Here is a 22902-nt window from a genome sequence, read left to right as displayed (position 1 = left end):
TGGATAATCTCCTCAATTGTGGCATTCTGTGATAGCATACTCCCTGGGTAGCAAAAATTCTCCACAGACCTGTGTAGCCAATGATTTTAGTTTATTATTCATTTATTGTGTGATGTTATATTTAATCAGCATTTGTCATATATAATCATTGTATGTTAGAGTTAATTTGTAGGATTATAAAAATATAAGATTGATCAGTATTTAGAAGAATCATGTATTAGACATAAGTAAGACAAGCTGAAATGCAAGAACTGGTAGGCCGAGGCCTGCAAGATTTAGCTTGGCTATTTTAGGCCTTGGAGACCAGAAATGATGACATAAGACAATGACTGAAAAATAACCCGATGCCTGAAGATTAGGGGGGGTGGGGCAGGAAAGGTACCAAGTGGTGGTAGTGTGCAAAATTACCCAGAAGATTAAGATTAGATCATAAAAATACTGTAAAGGTGCATCTGTCTCCGAAATGTGTCTTAACCACAGGATACAGATTGTGCGTCAGTGCCAATGAGACTAAAGGGAATTTACACAGCCTATAGAAAATTGGGGTCTCTTAAGTTTCCAGGGAACACCAAGCAATAAGAAAAAAGAGGGTTGACCCTTTTATGGGCATGTACAGAATGTAGGTTTAGACAGAATCATCCTATAATAAGGAGATGCCCATAACGGGAAAATTGAGCTCCCTAAGGGAGACTCCAGCAGGAACCATCCCTCCTCTGTTGATCAAACTATGAGCGACCTATCAGACCCAAACACTGTTGTTAAGGATGTGAGCATAACTATATTTGTAACTTGTGTATAGGTTTGTATAGTATTTCTATATATTTGGGTAATAACTTTAATTGTAACTTTTTAATAAAAGTTATAAGACAGTCTGTACCTTGTACTTGTGAACTACCCTTGGTCTATGTGTTCCTAGAGACTCTAAATCTAAAGCAAGTAGCAGAAGTAACTTTCACTCTGTTTTTTTTTTTAAAAAAAAAAATGAGGAGTCCTTGTGGCACCTTAGAGACTAACAGATTTATTTGGGCATAAGCTTTCGTGAGCTACAGCTCACTTCATCGGATGTATGAAGTAAAAGATACAGGAGCAGGTATAAATACATGAAAGGATGTGGGTTGCTTTACCAAGTGTTAGGTCAGTCTAACGAGATAAATCAATTAACAGCAGGATACCAAGGGAGTAGAAATCTCTTTTGAAGTAGTAAGAGAGTGGCCCATTACGGACAGTTGACAAGAAGGTGTGAGTAACAGTAGGGAGAAATCAGTATTGGAGAAATTAAGTTTAGGTTTTGCAATGACCCAACCACTCCCATCTTTATTCAGGCCTAATCTGATGGTATCTAGTTTGCAAATTAATTCCAGTTCTGCAGCTTCACGTTGGAGTCTGTTTTTGAAGTTTTTTTGTTGTTGAAGAATTGCCACTTTGAGATCTGTTATTGAGTGACCAGAGAGATTGAAATGTTCTCCTACTGGTTTTTGAATGTTATGATTCCTGCTGTCAGATTTGTGTCGATTTATTCTTTTGTGTAGAGACTGTCCGGTTTGGCCAATGTACATGGCAGAGGGGCATTGCTGGCACATGATGGCATATATCACATCGGTAGATGTGCAGGTGAACGAGCCCCGGATGGTGTGGCGGATGTGGTTTGGTCCTATGATCGTGTCCCTTGAATAGATATGTGGACAGAGTTGGCACTGGGGTTTGCTACAGGGATTGGTTCCTGGGTTAGTGTTTCTGTGGTGTGGTGTGTAGTTGCTGGTGAGTATTTGTTTCAGGTTGGTGGGCTGTCTGTAAGTGAGGACTGGCCTGTCTCCCAAGATCTGAGAGTGATGGGTTGTCCTTCAGGATTGGTTGTAGATCCTTGATGATCATAGAATCATAGAATATCAGGGTTGGAAGGGACCTCAGGAGGTCATCTAGTCCAACTACCTGCTCAGAGCAGGACCAATCCCCAATTTTTGCCCCAGATCCCTAAATGGCCCCCTCAAGGATTGAACTCACAACCCTGGGTTTGGCAGGCCAGTGCTCAAACCACTGAGCTATCTCTCCCCCCTGGATGCGCTGGAGAGGTTTTAGTTAGGGGCTGTAGGTGACGGCTAGTGGCATTTTGTTACTTTCTTTGTTGGGCCTGTCTTGTAGTAGGTGACTTCTCGGTACCCTTCTGGCTCTGTTAATCTGTTTCTTCACTTCACCAGGTGGGTATTGCAGTTTTAAGAATGCTTGATAGAGATCCTGTAGGTATTTGTCTCTGTCTGAGGGATTGTTGCAAATGCGGCTGTATATTAGAGCTTGGCTGTAGAGAATGGATCATGTGATGTGTCCTGGATGGAAGCTGGAGGCATGTAGGTAAGTATAGCGGTCAGTAGGTTTCCAGTATAGGGTGGTGTTTATGTGACCATTGCTTATTAGCACTGTAGTGTCGAGGAAGTGGATCTCTTGTGTGGACTGGCCGAGGCTGAGGTTGATGGTAGGGTGGAAATCATTGAAATCTTGGTGGAATTCCTCAAGGGCCTCCTTCCTATGGGTCCAGATGATGAAGATGTTATCAATGTAGCGCAAGTAGAGTAGGGGCATAATGGGATGAGAGCTGAGGAAGCGTTGTTCTAAGTCAGCCATAAAAAAGTTGGCATATTGAGGGGCCATGCGGGTACCCATAGCAGTCCCACTGATACTTGAAGGTATAAATTGTCCCCAAATCTGAAGTAGTTGTGGATGAGGACAAAGTCACAAAGTTCAGCCACCAGGTTTGCCGTGATGGTATTGGGGATGCTATTCCTGATGTCTTGCAGTCCATCTTTGTGTGGAACGTTAGTGTAGAGGGCTTCTACATCCATAGTGGCTAGGATGGTGTTTTCTGGAAGATCATCAAGGGATTGTAGTTTCCTCAGGAAGTCAGTGGTGTCTCGGAGATAGCTGGGAGTGCTGGTATCATAGGGCCTGAGGAGAGAGTCCTGAACGTCATGAAATGCATCCATGAGCATAGCCAAACAAAGGATAGAAAAGAGTGGAAGCCAGTACGCAACCTTGTTTGGAGTTGTTGGTGTCAGGAAAGGGATTTGATGGTGACTGGCACATCAGGTGCGAGCTCATTCCAAGGCCCCGGGTCTCACTGAACACTTACAAATGCAGAGCTGGAAACCAGTCTTGCTTACCTGTGTGTTAGTGTAATCAAAATAGATAATAGACCTTAAGTTGAAAAGAGTGTGTTTAGTGTTTAGACTTTTATATGATGCTTGTAGGACACTGCATGTATTGATCTCTTATAACCTCTGTAGCCCATGGTATAAAGTTACATTGAGTGTTTGCATTGTAAACCTCTGTAATTGGGTACAAACTCGCCAAACAAAAAGCATTAATTAAGGTAAAGTGCTTGTCCTGCATACCAGATGTCCCATTGAAGGCAACTGAGGTATTGTATAGCATCAAAGGACAGAAGCCCTGTTGACTGACTGCACTGCTAACTCCATCCAGGAAGGAGAGACCTATGCATGAACTCATCTCATCAGTTTTAGCTCTGGAGTGGAGGGGATAAAAATCGCTGACAAGGAGAAACTGAATCTCTTCTATGCTGTCTGGACTATGAGGAGGAAAGATTCCTAAACATAAGCAAAGAGACCCCCGTACAGCTTGGTATGGTTTAGCCCTGAAAGATATTTTGAATTGAGATGACTACAACAGTCACCTTTTGAATTACAGACTGAAACTCATTTGCGTATATATGCTTGCTTGCTTTAACATGTAAATAACTCTCATTTCTTTTTCCTAGTTAATAAACCTTTAGTTAGCTTAGTACAGGATTGGCTATAAGCATTGTCTTTGGTGTGAGATCTAAGGTACAAATTGACCTGGGGTAAGTGACTGGTTCCTTGAGACTGGGAGTAGCCTGAATATTGTGATCTTTGGTGTAAGTGATCATTTATCACATAGTCTAGCTTTCCTGGGTGGCAAGATAGACTGGAGTGTCCAAGGGGACTGTCTGTGACTCCATTATAAGACTATTATAGTACTTTGGGATTTCACATTTGTTACCAGATAGGTGAAATCTAATTCTAGAACATACAACCAAGTTGGGGTATCTGTCCTGCTTTTTGACAGTCTGCCCTGAGCATGGCGCACTTGATTGTGAGCCACTCCAGGCAATGTGACACATATCTTACCATTTTCCACTATTCTGGCTCTCATCTCATCATGGAAGGACTAAATGACAGAAAGGAACATTAGAGGGCATCCAGAGATGAGCAAAAGACACCAGCGTCCTTCATGATTTACAGAGTCAAAAACTTTAGTGAAGTTGACGACCACCATAAAAAGATCACATCTTTGCTCCAAATGGATGGACAGTTTTTTTTTTTTAAGTTTACTTCTCAGTCATGCTTCCAACATTTCCAGGAAAGCAGTTAATCCTCTTCTACAATGCCCATTACAAGCAGAGCTTGCACTAGTCCCCTATTTTATGAGACAATAACAGCAGTCAAGCAGGGATGTCACAAGGAAAAGCACCTGCATCAGGTGACAGTCCAGCAGAGATCTGTAAGCAGGGTGACTACCATACTGCAAGACATCTAACATGGCTCTTCCACATTATCTGGGAGCAAGAATCAGTGCCACTGGACTTCAAGGATGCTGAAGTTGTCTGCCTCTATAAACGTAATGGTGATAAGGAAAACTGCGGTAATCATTATGCATTTCCCTACACTGTGTTGTGGGGGAAAATTCTTGCACAACTCATAATGGGTAGACTTAACACCGTCTGACTCTCAATGTGGATTTTGGTCTGGTCAGGGCACTGTAGACATGAGATTTGTACTTAAAGCAAAAATTTCCTCTTTCTTTAATGATTACACTTAGTTTCCAAGTTTGACACAGTGACTCTTTTCTTTGTAGCTCTTTTAGTATAATATTTACTGACTTCTGCAGAGGAAACTGATTTTAGAAATGCTCCCTTGTTGAAATGTTGCTGTGTTCCTCAGGCTTCTGTGGGTTCCTCTCACTAACCACTGTCCCAGACTACTTAGAAAATTGCTCTGATGACATCTGACACAAGCTGCTGTTGCACTTTTAAAATGAAACACAAGTTATTTCCTCGTTTTGGAATATTGACCAGAACTATGCAAATATTAGCTGAGGGAGCTGCTCAGATTTATCAGCTACTGCTGTTTCCTGACGCTGCCTGCCAGCCTGCCTCCCTTCTGTTTGCTCTGCTCAGCACAAAGCGCCTTGGGAGGCAGGCTGGGTAGTGGGGATGGGAGAAGTGGGCTCCAAAGGAGAGATGGAGCTCTGCATGAGTGGGACTCTGGCATGGTGGATTGACTGGGGCTTTAGGGTCACACAGGGTTTCTGCAGTGCAGTGTGGGGGAGGAGTACAGGGAGATCCCGGTGATTCAGCACAGAGACATTAGCACACCAAGATCATGCTGTAGTACTAGTAACTTGGTGCACTGGAGAATTGAGATTGCATCACTGAATACCCTTCACCTGCTGACATCTTGGCAGAGAAGCACTGGGCTATCCCCACCTCAGGCTGCATGCACAATCCTAATCATCCATCCTTTCTCCATCCCATCCACACTGGTCCCTTCTGCCTCCTCCCTCATGCCAGTTGCAGCTACACATTTATAGCAGGGAGTGAAGAAATGCAGTAACACAACATGAAGATTGGGTTACATTTAAGAGGGACAGATCAGTTGAGACATGTCCATTTTACATTAACAGGTTTACTTGTGGCACCTTAGAGACTAACCAATTTATTTGAGCATGAGCTTAGCTCACGAAAGCTCATGCTCAAATAAATTGGTTAGTCTCTAAGGTGCCACAAGTACTCCTTTTCTTTTTGCGAATACAGACTAACACGGCTGTTACTCTGAAACCTGTCATTAACAGGTTTCTCTGTCTTGTTTGGGGAAAAAAAAACTGATAAAAAGACAATTGGATGGATGTTCTGGTATGCTCTGTGTGCTTCACTGATCTGAGCAGATGAGGGCTACAATCCCATTATTACCAGTTCTCACAATATTTGATGTCTCTGAAAGCACCAGCTCCTGCAGATACATGATTGTGTGAATCTCAACTTGGTGGGCATTTTATTTAAAATGTCTAGTTCTTGTAGTTTGGGAGGAGAAGCTTGAAAATGTGACTTCTAAGGGCTTGGAAAGCAAATAGAGTCAAAATAGTTAGATATGCTTTTTCAAAGTCACTTTTAAAGTTAATCATTATTTCTTTTTCTGGGGTGGAGGTGCTGATTCATGATTTTTGAATGTTTGGGGTTGCATTACTGTCAGCCTTTTACCTTTTGAAAATGTAACCGTGTATATGTTCACAGTTCCCTGCTGTTGCTGACGATCTTCTCTTTTATCCTCTGCCTCTCTTCCCTCCTCCCCACCATTATTTGGAAACTGTAGAATAGACTGTAGCTTTCGTGAGCTACAGCTTATGCACAAATAAATTGGTTAGTCTTTAAGGTGCCACAAGTACTCCTTTTAAATTAAAAAGTAAATGAGAAACTTCTAGTAACCTCTAAAGTAGCACCTATCAATCTATATTGAGGAATAAGTGTTTGATTTTGACTGAGTTAAAATTATACTAATACTTTTGGTATTTGGTCACTAACTCCAAGTGCTACTTCTAGAAGTACCAGTTTCACAAAAAAAGAGGGGATTGACCATTTTAAAATGAAAGCAGACTGAAGGGTTTAAAAATAGTCCCTCCCTCAGATTTAATAAATGAAGGGGGAGAAGGAAATGGACTGAAGTTTAAAATTGAAGTTAGAAAAAGAAGTGAAGTCCATTACACTCAGGACAAGGAAAGATAACTTTCTTGGTCTCTTACTTGTATGCGACTAAAAACTAGGTGACTCCTCGGAGTCCAAACTTTCGTAAATCTGTATTTTAAAATCACTTAAACATTATTTTGAATGTATAGAGAGAGGTACAAAGGGTGGATTACTCCTTAAAAGAAGAGGGGTGGTGTTTTTGAAGTGGCCTAGAAGCCAGATTTTAGGGGCATTTAGGTGCCTGAAGATGCAGATAAGTGCCTAGTGGGATTTTCAGAAGCGGTCTCTTTGGGTACCTAAATACCATTTGAAAATCTGGCTCAAACTAATTTAAGTACTTTTGAAAATTTTACACATTGTCCTTAACCGCTTCTCACTAAAACACCTACTGTAGTTCTTTTTACACTTGGCTATTTGGTATTGAGGAGCTGGGTATCTTAAATTAAAAACAGGTTTCAGAGTAACAGCTGTGTTAGTATGTATTCGCAAAAAGAAAAGGAGTACTTGTGGCACCTTAGAGACTAACCAATTTATTTGAGCATAAGCTTTCGTGAGCTACAGCTTATGCACAAATAAATTGGTTAGTCTCTAAGGTGCCACAAGACTCCTTTTAAATTAAAAAGTAAATGAGAAACTTCTAGTAACCTCTAAAGTAGCACCTATCAATCTATATTGAGGAATAAGTGTTTGATTTTGACTGAGTTAAAATTATACTAATACTTTTTGTCTGAAGACTCTTGAACCTCAGCATTGTAGCTCTCATCTATAAATGTTTTTGTTTTACAGGGGCCAGCTACCTGTGTTGCCTTCTCAAGAACTGGGGACTTTTTTGCTTCTGGAGGGTCAGATGAACAGGTGTGTGATGTATCTGCCTAATCTGACATCTCTAAACTCTGTTTTGTAGATTCTTGATGTAACTGAGTGAACAGAAAATGTGTCTAATTATGATGCAGAAAAATCAAGTGTGTTTGGAACTATGTAGTTTGGGGAGGAGGGGATAAATTAGCATGACCCTTTAAGATAATCGCATTTGAAAATTGGCTAAAATTGAGAAAGTTGTATGTCTAAGGTTAGGGAATGAAATTATAGATGGAGTATCTCCTCTGGAGCATGTGTAAGGTGAATCAAGATATAAGAGGAAATAGAAGAAAATAATCCAATAGAATATAGTTACTACATACAGGAGAAGTTTTTGAGTGCCCAGACAATCGGCACTTTACTGTAAATCACCTTTCCACTCAAGGTAAAGAGCTCTCTATACACTAAGTATCACGCCAAGAGGTAGGTCAATATTATACCCATTCCTCATGGATAAACTGAAGCAGAGGAAGGGTTATTATTCAAACAGTTTGAGAAGGCTTGCAGGGGTGAAATTCTGGCTCTGTTAAAGTTTTGCTATTGCCTTCAGTGGGATATCACTCTCATTTTCCTCTGACCGCTCGAGAGATTGAGTAGGCAGGCATTTGTGGTGGGGCGAGGTGACAGTTGTTATGCAGGTTTTCATTCTCTGATGTTCTTTGTGTTGGTCTATATTCCTTATTAATGTTCCTTTATAATAGCTTCTGATTATTTTCCTCCCTGTTGTCTATATGAGGCTTATATCAACATTTAAGCCCCATGTATCTGAATCCCTTTGAATTGGCTTGCTTTCTTCCTTACTTGCTTTCTTCAATGTTATCCTCTTAAGGAAAAAAAAATTCTACCCTCAACTCATGACATAGTTTCTGTCCCATCCCCTCTTCTCCCCCCTCCCATTTCTCCCCCGCCCCCTGAAGCACTGCTAGGAAATGGAACATGTCTTTTTGTAAAGGTTACTTTACTACTTCAATAAGGTGTTTTTTCTTTTTAGCCTTTAAACAGCATCTTTTGAGATGCTGATCCGATTATTTGCCCCCCTTTTTCTTGCATTGTTAAATAATAAGGGGTAATTTTGTTAAGGTTTTACTTGTAGTTTTGCTTTTGAAATAATTACCTAACTCTTTGTGTTTATAAAGAGATTAATAGAAATAGCAGGATGGCTGTAGTGTGGCTTTTCTGCTAATATTGATTTTTTTTCTGAAGAAGCTGGGGTGTTATTGAAAGCTGTAGTAATGATACACTTCAAAAATAGTAACCATATGAAAATATTGTTATATAATCATTAAAAAACATTCATAACTTTTGAGATGTCTGTAAGTGACTTTTTTAACACATCTCAATTTCCAATTTAAAGTAATATGAAGAAAGTGGACAGTATTAGCTATTTTTCTCTCCATTACATAACTGGATGACTTGTGTGGTAACCTGGATATGTGGTGGTTTTTTCCCTTTAATTGTAAGTTGCAAAGGTTTCTTGGATTCCTTTATTTGGTTTTGAATTTGTATATTTTTTCATATGAGGCAATCACTGTTGTATCTGGCAGCTAGTCCTTTTTTTCTCAGAGATGACATTTCTCATGTCTAGAAATATCTCTTGCTACTGGTAAGCTGGGAAACCAAATTATAATACTTGATCTTTTCTTTTTTTCCAAAGGGTCCTACTCATCTAGCTTTTCTGGTATAACTCCCAGTTTTATACCTTTTTTGAAAAATCCTCCCTTTTGGCTGTAATTTTCTGTACTTAATATCAGCCCAGAGGTGAATTTGTGAGTGTCTGTGTGTGCATGTGCAAAACTTTAATGCAAGGAGGAAGAAATAACTCTTAAACTGTGTATATTTAAAGTCTTCTGCACACTTCTGTTATGAATGTGTTTAATAAAAATTTCCTCTAAGGTTAGAATTAAAATGCTATTTATGGAAGTTAAATACATAATGTCTATAGCCTGATCCTGCAAAGTTTTATACGCATTCTTGACTTTATGCATTGAGTTATTCTGTGTGTAAAATTAAACCTGGGTATAAGTCTTTTGGGGGTTTCAGGTTATACACAAAGGTGTCTTTCTATTTTGGCTCCTGTTTCACAATTGCATGATCAGTTTCTGTAACTATGGAAGTATAATGTGAAATACAATTAATATTTCTAAAAACATGGAAATAAAACTGTGAACAGCTTTTTACACCACAAATACTTTTGTATTCAATTAGTTGCTAAAATAAACTCCATAAACGTTAAATCCTACAAATATTTAATGTCCTTTTATTTGTTGAATAGCTTAAAATATTTTAAACACGTACCAACTTAAATAGGAATCCTAGTTCCATGGGATACTCGACCCAAGGGAGGTCAGAAAAGGCCATTATCTTTTGAGAACTCAAACGATGGGCTTGTCCACACAAACAATTTTGCAGTTTGCTGGGTGTGACTCTACTTCTCACTAGCCTGCTGTGGACTGACTGAACATGTGGCTGTTACTGATGCATGTTAACACGTGTTGATCTAATCCCGTTTCAGAGAGGAGTAGATCAAAGCACATTAACATATTGTTAATGCGCATCAGTAGGGTCCATACAGACAGGCTAGTCCATGGCACACTAGTTGTGGGATAGATTCACGCCCCAGCTTGCAGCAAATTAAATGTTTATGTAGACAAGCCCTATGCAACTTGTCTGTTGAATAACATCTTCCTGATGTTGCCAAAGCCTATTATATTGCTCTTTGCTGGCAAAGCTTTCCTCTCAGAACTCTGGGTGTGCTGACACTTTTCCAGACTGCCAGGAAAATTAATGTATATGTGTAAATTGAGGTTTTAGAAAGGATTATTTTTAGTCAGCTGGTTTTTATTCTGCAGGTGATGGTATGGAAAACTAACGTTGATGCTGCTGATTATGGAGATGTATTGAAAACTCAGAAGTATGCCACTAATGTAACAGGAACTCTTCACAATCTGGTACGTCAGACCATCTTACATTTAACATTGATGATTATTGTTGACGTTTTGACTTCCCTAGTTTACCTACCTATACAATATATTTGAGAGGAGACACTAGTTTTTCTTTGAAGCTTTGTGGGGAGAGCTATCTTCTCTCTTCCCTACCAGCTGATCTCCCTGTTTCAAGTCATTACCAGGTGAAGCTAAATTCTAATCAAGTGCCCTAACAATAACTCTTCAGAGGACACTCTTGAAATCTGTGTGAGCACCGCTCACTGATATTCTTTCTAACACTTTTTTAGCTTTTGCGTAGATTGTGAGCCAGCTATTTCCCTTTTCAATGAGAAAACTCAGAGGATATTTAATGAGCATTACCTACACCTTACAAAGTGTCTGGCTGTATTTCAGGCTGCAGAGTCGTCATCTTCTCCAGCATTAACTTAAGTTGCATAAAGTCTGTTTTATTGATGAGACTGGTATTGTTTCTGATTACCCCATAAAAAGTGCAATTAAAGAACTGGATGAGTAATATGGCCTTAGAGAAAGGGGAATATATAAGCAATACTTCAATAGAATTGCTCTTAAAGATACAGTTACCATGTGGATAATGTTTCATTTAAAAGAAAACAAAACAGCAGCAACCGAAGTCTAGTCTTAGAAAAATATGAATAAATCGATTTGGCTTGTGGCAGAATTGTAATAAGAACAGAAGAAAGACCATGCTGGAGCAGACCAGTGGCCCTTCTAGTTCAGTAGCCTGTCTTCCCATAGTAACCGGTGCCAGATACTTTAGAGGGAGTGCAGAGAACAGGTCAATTTATCAAGTGGTCCATCCGCTATCATTCAGTCACAGCTTTTGGCAGTCAGACTTAGGGACACCACGAGCATGGGACTGGGTCCCTGACCATGTTGGCTAATATCCACTAATGGACCTATCCTCCATGAACTTATCTAAATCTTTTTTGAACCCAGTTATGTTTTTGGCCGTTGTGACGTCCCCTGGCATCGAGTTCCACAGGTTGACTGTGCATTATGTGAAGAACTAGTACTTTGTTTGTTTTAAGCCTACTGCCTATTAATTTAATTGAATGACCCCTGCTTCTTGTTTTATATGAAGCTGCAAATAACACTTTTTTCCTCACACTGCTCATAATTTTAGAGACATCTATCATATCCCCCCTTAGCTGTCACTTTACGAAATGAACTAGGTGATTTTAGACTATTAATAATCTTCCCTAATTTCAGATGGCCTACCACCCCCCAACCCTGCTGCCCTTTCACACATTAAAAGCAGTGTGTCACTGCAAAAGAAGCAGGCGTACCAGGCAGAACCTCTCCTCTCTTTACTCAGCCCTCTCTCCCCCCACCTCCTCTCCCTCCCTGAAGTTCCAATGGCCACTGGTTGTGCTGGCCGTTGTTGTGTGCATGCTTGCATCTGGAAGATCAGCTCTTCACTCCATGTTAAGAGGAGTTGCAGTCACTTTGGTTCCTTTCTTTCTCAGAGACAGTGGAGACTTCTTTGCTCGACTGGACAGAGGAGCAGGGGGAAGCAACACTTCCAAGGAAAGCAGCATAACCTATCTGTCAAAGTTGCTGCATTCCAAAAGTATTAAACCAGTGAAAATTGCATATACTGGCGTGAAGCATAACTAGATGCAGAGTGAAGTTTTAGTGTGAGGCCTTGTGACAGGGAAACTTTTAAGAAAAATATTACACCATTGCAACATGTGGGAAGAACTGTGGGAGCACTGGCATGGTGTGGTTAACCACAGTGTCTTCTAGACTTGCTGTGACCATGGTTAGGAGACATCTTGGTTAAAAACACTCGGGTGCCTTTCCATGCTAGCACTACTGCTGGTGGAACTGCATGAGGGTTAGCAAGAGTGGAAGTTAAGAAAAACACTAGTTGACACAGTCTGAGAATGGATAGTCCATTAAAACAATTCAGGACTTCCATGCCACATCTCTGTGATCTCAGCCTTAGTAGAAATTCTCCTGTATCATGGGAATTGGTTAAAATATGTTCTAGCATTGCATGTGGATGAGAGACAGCTCTGATCCTCAGCAGAACAGTGGACCTTAGGATAAATCTTGGCCCCATTGAAAGCAGTAGCAAAACCCCCTTGACTACAGTGGTTACAGGATTGCACTCATGGTCTTCAGGATTGTCACTGTTCTTACCATGCGTATAACAATCATACTGTGAACAGGTGAATTGCAACATGGTTATAAATATAGTGAAGGCAGGACCTACGCAAGTGCTTTATCAGTGGATTTGCTACACGTAATCAAAATTATGGTCTTGTCCTTTTTCGTTTCAAAACAAAAACGCTCAACAGCCTCAGTTTTCAGTATCCTGATATACATTGGGTTACAAAGAATATTTCATTTTAAGAATCCATAGTTCTCCTATTACAGGTTGGACTGTAAGAGGATGAGATAAACACATTTTTCCTTGCGAAGAGCCCAAGCACTGATTTAAATTCCATAGGTTGTCTAGCTTTAAAATTGATGTGAAATGGTCTGTAAAGCATAGCAGGTATGGTTGTTGAAAAGAGGTTAATGATTCTGGAGGTGGTTTGATTTATTATTTTAAGTGATTGTAAATAGCTTGAACACGGAGCCCTTGTTTCCATAACATTGCACTTGCACATCAGTTTGACGACTTCTTATCCTTAAAAGCTATTTTTGGATAATACTCTCTTTAAAGGTAAAATCTGTTTGTTTTTGGTTTTTTTTAAAGCACTTTCTTATAACTCCAGTTTGTTGCAAGCATTAAAACTGAGATATGTTCAGCCTTCTTTATATATAAGGGCTGTGTTTTGTCTCAGGCAAGCTAGAGTGGTTTAAAAACAAGATATTTCTGCAGATAAATTTTGTTATGATTTTGAGAACTTATAGTTTCCTTCCTCCCCTTATCCTTGTGCTCAACCCACCTCTCAAAAAATTTACAAAATCAAACTTTAAAACTGCAGTTTTTGTTTTTCTTGTAAGTAGCTTTTGATTTCCCAATTAAGAACAATAACTTCACCCACTAAAAAGGGAAGCTGCTTAATCTTTTCCACCACTGCTGCATGACTGTACTAAAACTTTTGTTTTTTTAAAAAAGGCTGTCTGCAGAACCCTTTAACTTTGTTACTGAGTTATCCCTTCAAGGGCTATTGTCAATTATTCCTTACCAATACTGCCGATACACTTAGGCATTATACTTTAGTACTTCCTGTGTCATTTTGCCTTTCACCTAAATCAATAAATGTTTCCTAATAAGAGTTTGTGCTACAAAGTCCTGCTACTTTATTAAGCATTGTATACTGACCAAAGTAGAGGTAATGTAAACAAAAACAGAACATGTAATGCCAGATAGCTCTTCTGGCAGCCTCCTTGAGAGAGGAGAAGCAGGTTAGCACGAGTGATGGATTTAAGAAGAAATGAGTGATTGCATGTTAAGTTATACATGACTCTTCTATCTTCCGACTACTCTTTGCAACAGACTACTTGAGATCAAACTGGCCTGACATTGCATCGTGGTGGTGGACACAAAACAGAACTTGATCTAAAAATGACTTCCCTTCTGATCCTGGGAGTAGGGGAGGAATAAAATTGCTGCATCCTTTATGAGATATCAGCTAGTTGATCCAGACTTTAGGGACCTTGGCTATAAAGGAAGGATGGGCTTCACCTAAATCAAAATGTAACCTGACTGCTGGCATGTAAAATTAAAAAGGTTGTAGAGGATTTTTTAAACTAAGGGCTGGGGAAAAGCCAACGGGTGCAGACGAGCACATGGTTCAGACAGACACATCCCCGAGGGGAGAATCTATTAATGGGGATTTTCTATATTCTAGCAAAAAGGAGAGAGTAGAATTTGATAAAGTACAGGTAGGAATTGAAGATAAACAGTCTAAAAGAGAATCCCATTCAATTACATCACATGAAAGCAGACAACTAAATGTTGATGATAAATTTCGTAAGTGCCTGGTGTACAAATGCTGGAAGTCTAAATATTAAGATAGGTGAATTTGAGTGCCTGGTATTAATGAGGATATTGATAGACATCACAGAAATTTGGTAGAACAATGTTAATCAATGGGACACGGTACTATCTGGGTACAAAAAATACAGGAATGACAGAGTAAGTTGTGCTGGTGAAGAAGTGGCACTGTCTGTGAGAGAAAGTATAGAGTTAAATGTAGGAAAAATCTTAAATGAATCAAACTGTACCATAGAATCTCTATGGATAGAAATTCCATGTTTGAATAGTAAGAGCATAGTAGTAGGAATATACTACCGACCACCTGACGAGGATGATGGTGGTTTTAAAATTCTCGGGGAGCTTGGAGAGGCTATAAAAATAGAAAACTCAGTAATAATGGGAGATTTCAACTATCACCATATTGACTGGGTACCTCAGGATCGGTTGTAGATATAAAATTTCTAGACACCATTAATGACTACTTCTTGGAACAGCTAGTCCTGGAACCCACAAGGGGAGATACAATTCTTGATTTAGTCCTAAATGGCACACAGGATCTGGTCCAACAGGTACATATAGCTGAACCGCTCAGTAATAGTGACCATAATGCAGTTAATTTTAACGTCCTTCAAGGGGGGGTGGAGACCAAAGAAGCCCGCCACAGTAGTATTTACTTGAAAAAGGGGAAGTACACAAAAATGAGGAAGCTAATTAAATTGAAATTAAAAGGAACAGTCATGAGTGAAATGTCTGCAGACTACATGGAAACATTTTAAAAATACCATTATAGAGGCTCAAATTAAATCTATATCCCAAATTAAAAAATATTAAGAGGGCCAAAAAAATGCCACCAAGGCTAAACAGAGTTAAAAAGGAGATTAGAGGTAAAAATGCATCCTTTATAAATTGGAAGTCAACTCCTACTGAGAAAAATAAAGGAGCATGTTGAGCAAGTCAAATATAAAAATATAATTAGTCAACCCAAAAAAGAATTTTGAAGAGCAACTAGCAAACTACTCAAAAACTAACAGCAAAAAAATTAAGTACATCAGAAGCAGGCAGCCTGCTAAACAACAGTGGAGGCCATTGGACGATCGAGGTGCTGAAGGAGCACTCAAGGAAGACAAGGCCATTGCGGAGAAGCTAAATGCATTATTTGCATCTGCCTTCACTGCAGAGCATGTGAGGGAGATTCCCATACATGAGGAATTCGGTGACAAATCTGAGGAACTATCCCAGATTGAGGTGTCCGTAGAGGAGGTTTTGGAACAAATTGATAAATTAAACAGTAATAAGTCACCAGGACCAGATGGTATTCACCAGCAGTTCTGAAGGAAGTCAGATATGAAATTGCAGAACTACTAGCTGTGTTATGTAACCTGTCACTTGAATCAGCTTCAGTTCCAGTTGACTGGAGGATAGCTAATGTGACACCAGTTTTTAAAAAAAGGCAGGTGACTCTGGCAATTACAGGCCAGTAAGCCTAACTTCATTACCAAGCATATAGGTTGAAGCTATATTAGGGAACAGATTTATCAGGCACATAGATTAATACAGTATAATGGGGAAGAGTCAACATGGCTTTTGTGAAGGGAAATCATGCCTCATCACGTTGTTAGAATTCTTTGAGGGAATCAACAAACGTGGATCCAGTGGATATAGTGTACTTGGACTTTAGGAAAGCCTTTGACAATATCCCTCACCAAAGGCTCTTAAGCAAACTGAGCAATCATGGGATAAGAGGAAGGGTCCTTTCATGGATCAGTAACTGGTTGAAAGATAGGAAAGAAAGGCTAGGAATAAATTGTCAGTCTTCAGAATAGAGAGAAGTAATTACCTGTGTTCCCCAGGGATCTGTACTGGGGCCGATCAATGTATCCATAAATGATCTGGAAAAAGGGGTAAACCGTGAGGTGGCAAAGTTTGCTGGTGATACAAAATTATGCAAGATAGCTAAGTTCAAAGCAGACTGCAAAGAGTTACAAAGGGATCTCACAAAACTGGATGACTGGGCAACAAAATGGCATGTGAAATTCACTATTGATAAATGGAAAGTAATGCACACTGGAAAACATAATCCCAACTATACGTACAAAATGATGGGGTCTAAATTAGCTGTTATCACTGAAGAAAGAGGTATTGGAATTATTGTAGATAGTTTTCTGAAAACATCTGCTCAGTGTGCATTGGCAGTCAAGAAAGCTAACAATGTTAGGAACCATTAAAAAGGGATAGATGGTGGTGGTAGCAGCATTGCATTAATTCCCTGAGACCCAAATCGGGATCAGGGCATCTCACTAGGTGCTTTCTAAGCTCCTAGGAAGATATGGTTCCAGGCACAAGCAGCTTAGTTTTAGATCTCAATCCTGTAAATGCTTCAGCACTCAACTTTAAGCATGTGACTAGTGAGTGAAGTCCAAGGGGCTACTTACATGCCTAAAGCTAACCATGCATGTAGGCAGTTATAGGATGGGGGTCTGAAGAAAGAGTTTAGGATTGAAGGTCTGGATCCTGCAAATGACTCCAAATGGATAGATGCTTATGCCTCTGCAGAGGCCGCTTGAATCAGTGGGGCTCACTGTGGGCACAGGAGTCTGTGCGTTTGACAGGATGAGGCCTAAAGAACATATTTCCATCTTCTTGGAACATGTGATCTGAAATCTTTAATCCTATAATTTATTCTTCACAGAGAGTTGATCACACTGTCATAATTTCTTCTCAGTACAAAGGAAGCATATTGATAGGATATAATTCCCTTACATTACTGACATGATTTTACTAGCATATGTATTTCATTATATGATATATTTGTTGGTATTATTTTCCAGATTCTAGGAAGACTATGTATAGTAAATTCTTTGAAGAGCAAATGCTGAACAATTGATATCACATTGGCATTTGGAAACTGCTTAGATATTTATCTGTATTTGTGCATTAAAAAGGGTGGTGGTGAACAAAATTGTGGGTTTTAAGCTAAGTTTGTAAATATAACTTTTCATACATACGAAAATAAGGAAAATTCAGTATCTTAAATAGACTTCTTTTCTTAAACTCAAATATTGGCCTTTGTTTAGGCATGTTAGCATCTAAGTTTTGAAGTATGTGATATTACTGCAGTGCAGGAGTTACACTAGATAGGCTGAGATGGAATTTAGAATGTACAGAAAATACTTCTGCTGATTTTTACTTTCTGAAAGCCCTGCTTTTTGTCTGATGCTTGCGAAGCTTGCTCTAGGCCCTTCCGTGAAACTCTTTTTACTGTGAGGAAAGTTTTACGCACTATGGTACATGGGGAGACATGGTCTTGAGTGAGGGATTTTTAAAAGTGTGAAGATGTGAGCGTATGATGATGAACATGGCAAAAGGTAAGATTATCACTGATGGCAGAGGAAGTGTGCTATACCTCTTTAGATGTGATTTTTGCAGCCATATGAGTCAAATACTTACTTTAAAAAAAAAAACAAATATAGTGTATACGTATTCCAGAATGAGTCCTGGTGCCTTTGGTCTGTCTGCAGAATCTTGGTTTTTGAAATAAATAGGCTTTGCAGAATTCAGTTATTTTTAATAATTTCAACAGCTAATCCCGATGCTTTTTTGTAAGCATTTTTTCTGTTATCTATTTAAATTTTTCAAGTTGGGGTAAATTATCGAGGGGGGTCACACAATAATTATTTAATGACTGTAGATGTTGAGATTCAAAAAGTTAAATCTTTATGACCATAAAAACAAATATTTCAACATCACATGTCAAAATATACAAAGTAAGTGTCGTTAAACTCTTAAGATCTTAAGCAGCGTTTTCTTCCTTTCTGGATCTAAATTTGGTTATTGGTGAAATATTTTTTCTTCATTTTGTGTGTACAATGAAAAAGACATTTACCAGTAAACATCTAATCCTTCCAAGCCTAGAAATGTTATGGATGTGTTTAAATAGCACAGCTAGCAAATGTATTAAATTAGTTGCCATAACTTAGAACAACACATCTGGATATGACTGAGTGTTTCAGGTGTGCCTATTTGGAAGACTGAACTTATGTATTCAGATGTGCAAAATTAGTCTCAAAGCTTCATGCTTCCACTCTAACAAATAGTCCTCTTATCCTTCTTAAATTTTAATTTGTGTGGGTGTAGATGTGGATGGATTGGTGTGTATACCCACACACCCTCTACATGTCTTAAGGGGAACACTGCTCGGTAAAACGTTTTCCAATAGTAATCTTAATTTTCAATTTGTTTTTAACAGTTTGTGAAATTTAGAAGCTAGTGGTATAGCAAACTCACGAACAATAGTGGTATAGTTGCAAAAAGAAAAGGAGTACTTGTGGCACCTTAGAGACTAACCAATTTATTTGAGCATGAGCTTTAGTGAGCTACAGCTCACTTCATCAGTACATTCTAACCAAAGGGACAGTAGCATGTTCTCTTCCTAAACCGATGCTTTTCTGGTCTGAGCACACTTGACCTGACCTTATCTTGTTGGAAAAGCTAAGTAAGTTTGGAACTCTTCCTTCACTGGTGGATTTAATACTTCCTCCCATGGTCGCTTACTCAGTGAATGTCTTAATTCCTCAGCATCTGTCATTCTAAAATGGCCGTCCGTAAAAGGGGCTGGGACATCTTCCCATAGAAGCGTTAATGTTGATTCTTAGTGACTTCAGGAAAAATGGCTCTACCTTGTAAGTTGGATAAAATCCTTCCCAAACAACGAAGAAACTGAATAATTTTAAACAGCCCTAGTGAATAGTCATTGGCTCTACCTTTTTATCTCTGCTGCATGCTTCCATGTTATCTTTGCCATCTAAGTTCATTCACTTTCATATGCTTAACTGCGATATCTTTTATGTTGTCCCTTGTTTCTTTTTTTAATATTATTTTTGAAATGCAATACATGCCAAGGCATCAAACCATTACTTTCAAATACATTTTACTTACTAGTTACTCATTATAATGATGATGTAGAAGTAAAGCATATAGTTCATCAAGATTTGTGACTTACTTTTTGTGTGATTAATTTATTAATTTTCATAAAGAGGCAAACAGTAAAAATACAAACAGGTAAATCACTCAGTTTGTATGCCAGCAAATACTGCACATTTCACAGATTATCGAACAATATTATGCAATTATGCATCTTTTCAACTTGTCTGGTCTTGCAACTTTGACAATACAAAATTAAGAGAATATTACTCAGACATAACATGTTAAGGCGGGTAACAATAATAAACAAAATGACATGCACAAATTGGCAAAAAGGGGAAGAGAGGATAGGCCAGGAGGGGGAAGAGGTGGGGAAAAAAGTGAGAAGTCAGCTCAAATAATTCTAAGCTTCCATTCCACTTAACTCAGCATTCCTTATTCAGATATATCAAGAAATGGAGGTCCAAATTTATTTGAATTCATATCATTGCTCTTGACATTGATAAGCTATCTTTTTTTTTTTTTTTTTTTGCTGCTAACTCGGGTCGAATAGCACTGCTCTGTTCTGGGCATAAGCCTACTTCTTCATTTTTGTAAAATCATGTGCTTAGTAATCATTGGAGCTCTCAAGAACCAACATCTTTGTGGTGGAGTTAAACTCAGCATAGCAGGTATATACCGTAGGATATAATTTTCGGCTGAGGTTTGGTTGCTCAAGCCAAGCACTGTTTCCATTCTTGTGTCCACCTCTTTCCATAGCTGCCTGGCTACTGGACGGTCCCATAGCATTTACATCAGGCTTCCTTTTTCTTTATTACAGCGCCAACAAATATCAGAAGACAAGGCTCCCATCTTTTACAGTATCTGTGGCGTCCAATACATTTTGAAAAGAGTCTTTTGTGGTGTCATTTGTAGCCTGAGATCCACAGAAACATTTTTAACATTCTGTAATATGCTCTGCCACTGGGGTTCTTTTAAGGACTGTCATAACTCCCCTTCCCATGCTCTCACAAAAAACTCCAGACCAATGGAAGTCCTCTTCCTTAGTAAGGCATACGTAGTGGACATGGGCCTGTGGAGTTTATGAAGTATTTCCAAAGTTCCCAGTAGATCTAAGGCCTCTGGAAGTCCTAGGGCATCTGGACCAAATTGATGCATTATCAAGTGTTTTAGTTATTATCAAGTATTGCCATTCCACTGAGATTGGCAGGTCATCTAGTTGCTTAAGTCCATGGCTCTCAACCTTTCCAGACTACTGTACCCCTTTCAGGAGTTTGAATAGTCTTGCATGCCCCAAGTTTCACCTCCCTTAAAAACTGCTTGCTTACAAAATCAGACACAAAAATACAAAAGTGTCACAGCATGCCGTGACTAAAAAAATTGCTTACTTTCTCATGTTTTAGCATATAATAAAATAAATCAATTGGAATGTAAATATTGTATTTAAATTTCAGTGTATAGTATATAGAGCAGTATAAACAAGTCATTGTTTAAATTTTTAGTTTGTACTGACTTCGCTAGTGCTTTTTGTGTAGCCTGTTGTAAAACTAGTCAAATATCTAGATGAGTTGATGTACCCCAAGAAGACATCTGCGTACTCCTGGTTGAGAACCACTAGTTTAAGTGTTAGAAAAGATACACAGCCCTCATCCATGACTAATTGGGAAATCCATATGATGCCTGTTCAGCCAGTTCTTCTAAATTATAGTTTTTTCCCCAATTTGCAAGTTTGGGTTACCCCAGATAGATGCTCTTCCAAAATGGTTAGGATGAAATTGGTACCCCTTAGCTAGGTTGGCCCAGACCCTTCATGTAGCCTCCACAGCAGGCACCTTATTTTTCTCCACTGGACAAAAGATGAATGGAGCAGACCCTCAGAGGGAACTGGATGCATCAATACTAGGGCTGTCAAGCAATTAAAAAAATTAATTGTGATTAATTGTGCGGTTAAACAATAATAGAATACAATTTATTTAGATATTTTTGGGTGTTTTTTACGTTTTTAAATATATTGATTTCAGTTACAACACAGAATTCACTGAATGCATCCGATGAAGTGAGCTGTAACTCACGAAAGTTTAGGCTCAAATAAATTGGTTAGTCTCTAAGGTGCCACAAGTACTCCTTTTCTTTTTGCGAATACAGACTAACACGGCTGCTACACAGAATACAAAGTATAGCGTGGTCACTTTATTTTTATTACAAATATTTGTACTGTAAAAAAAAAAAAGAAATAGTATTTTTCAGTTCACCTAATACGAGTACTGTAGAACAATCTCTTTATCATGAAAGCTGAACTTACAAATGTAGATTTATGTACAAAAAACCCCTGCATTCAAAAATAAACCATTGTAAAACTTAAGAGCCTACAAGTCCACACGGTCCTACTTGTTCAGCCAATCGCTCAAACAAGTTTGTTTACATTTGCAAGAGATAATGCTGCCCACTTCTTGTTTACAATGTCATCTGAAAGTGAGAACAGGCTTTCTCATGGCACTTTTTTAGCCAGTGTCACAAGATATTTCTGTACCAGGTGCTTCAACCATCATTCCAGAGGATATGCATCCATGCTGATGATGGGTTCTGCTCGATAATGATCCAGTGCAGTGCGGACTGACACACATTCATTTTCATCATCTGAGTCAGATGCCACCAGCAGAAGGTTAATTTTTGGTTCAAGTTCTATAGTTTCCACATCAAAGTGTTGCTCTTTTAAGACTTCTAAAAGTATGCTCCACACCTTGTCCCTCTCAGATTTGGAAAACACTTCAGATTCTTAAGCCTTGGGTCGAGTGCTGTAGCTATTTTTAGAAATCTTACATTGGTACCTTCTTTGCATTTTGTCAAATCTGCAGTGAAAGTGTTCTTAAAACAAACATGTTCTGGGTCATCATCTGAGACTACTATAACATGAAATATATGGCAGAATGTGGGTAAAACAGCAGGAGACGTACAATTCTCCCCCAAGGAGTTGAGACACAAATTTAAGAAGTGCATTTTTTTTTTTTTAAACAAGCATCCTCAGCATGGAAGCATGTCCTCTGGAATGGTGGCCAAAGCATAAAGGGGCATATGAATGTATAGCACATCTGGCACGTAAATATCTTGCGACGCTGGCTACGACAGTGCCGTGGGAACACCTGTTTTCACTTTCAGGTGACATTGTTTTGTTTTTGAGTGCAGTTATGGGTAACCAAAAAAAAAAAATCTACATCTGTAAGTTGCATTTTCACAATAAAGAGATTGCACTACAGTACTTGTATGAGGTTAGTTGAAAAATACTATCTTTTATCATTTTTACAGTGCAAATATGTATAATAAGAAAATATAAAGTGAGCACTGTACACTTTGTATTCTGTGTTGTAACTGAAATAAATATATCTGAAAATGTATAAAAACATCCAAAAATATTTAATACATTTCAATTGGTATTCTATTATTTAACCATGCGA

At 38.8% G+C, this 22902-nt stretch overlaps 1 protein-coding gene across 4 annotated transcripts in view; it reads left to right on the top strand.

The window, feature by feature from the left end:
- Positions 1–22902, top strand: part of POC1A (POC1 centriolar protein A) — a 111426-nt gene that overhangs the window by 45932 nt on the left and 42592 nt on the right. For all 4 annotated transcript variants that reach the window (XM_048858088.2, XM_048858093.2, XM_048858091.2 and 1 more), the window contains 2 exons: positions 7556–7624; positions 10477–10575. In XM_048858088.2, coding sequence (XP_048714045.1) covers positions 7556–7624; positions 10477–10575 — 168 coding nt within the window. The remainder of the gene's footprint in view (positions 1–7555; positions 7625–10476; positions 10576–22902) is intronic.

The sequence above is a fragment of the Caretta caretta genome, chromosome 7 (assembly GCF_965140235.1).
Source record: "Caretta caretta isolate rCarCar2 chromosome 7, rCarCar1.hap1, whole genome shotgun sequence".
Taxonomy (NCBI): Eukaryota; Metazoa; Chordata; order Testudines; family Cheloniidae; genus Caretta; species Caretta caretta.
This window is presented reverse-complemented; position numbering and strand designations above follow the sequence as displayed.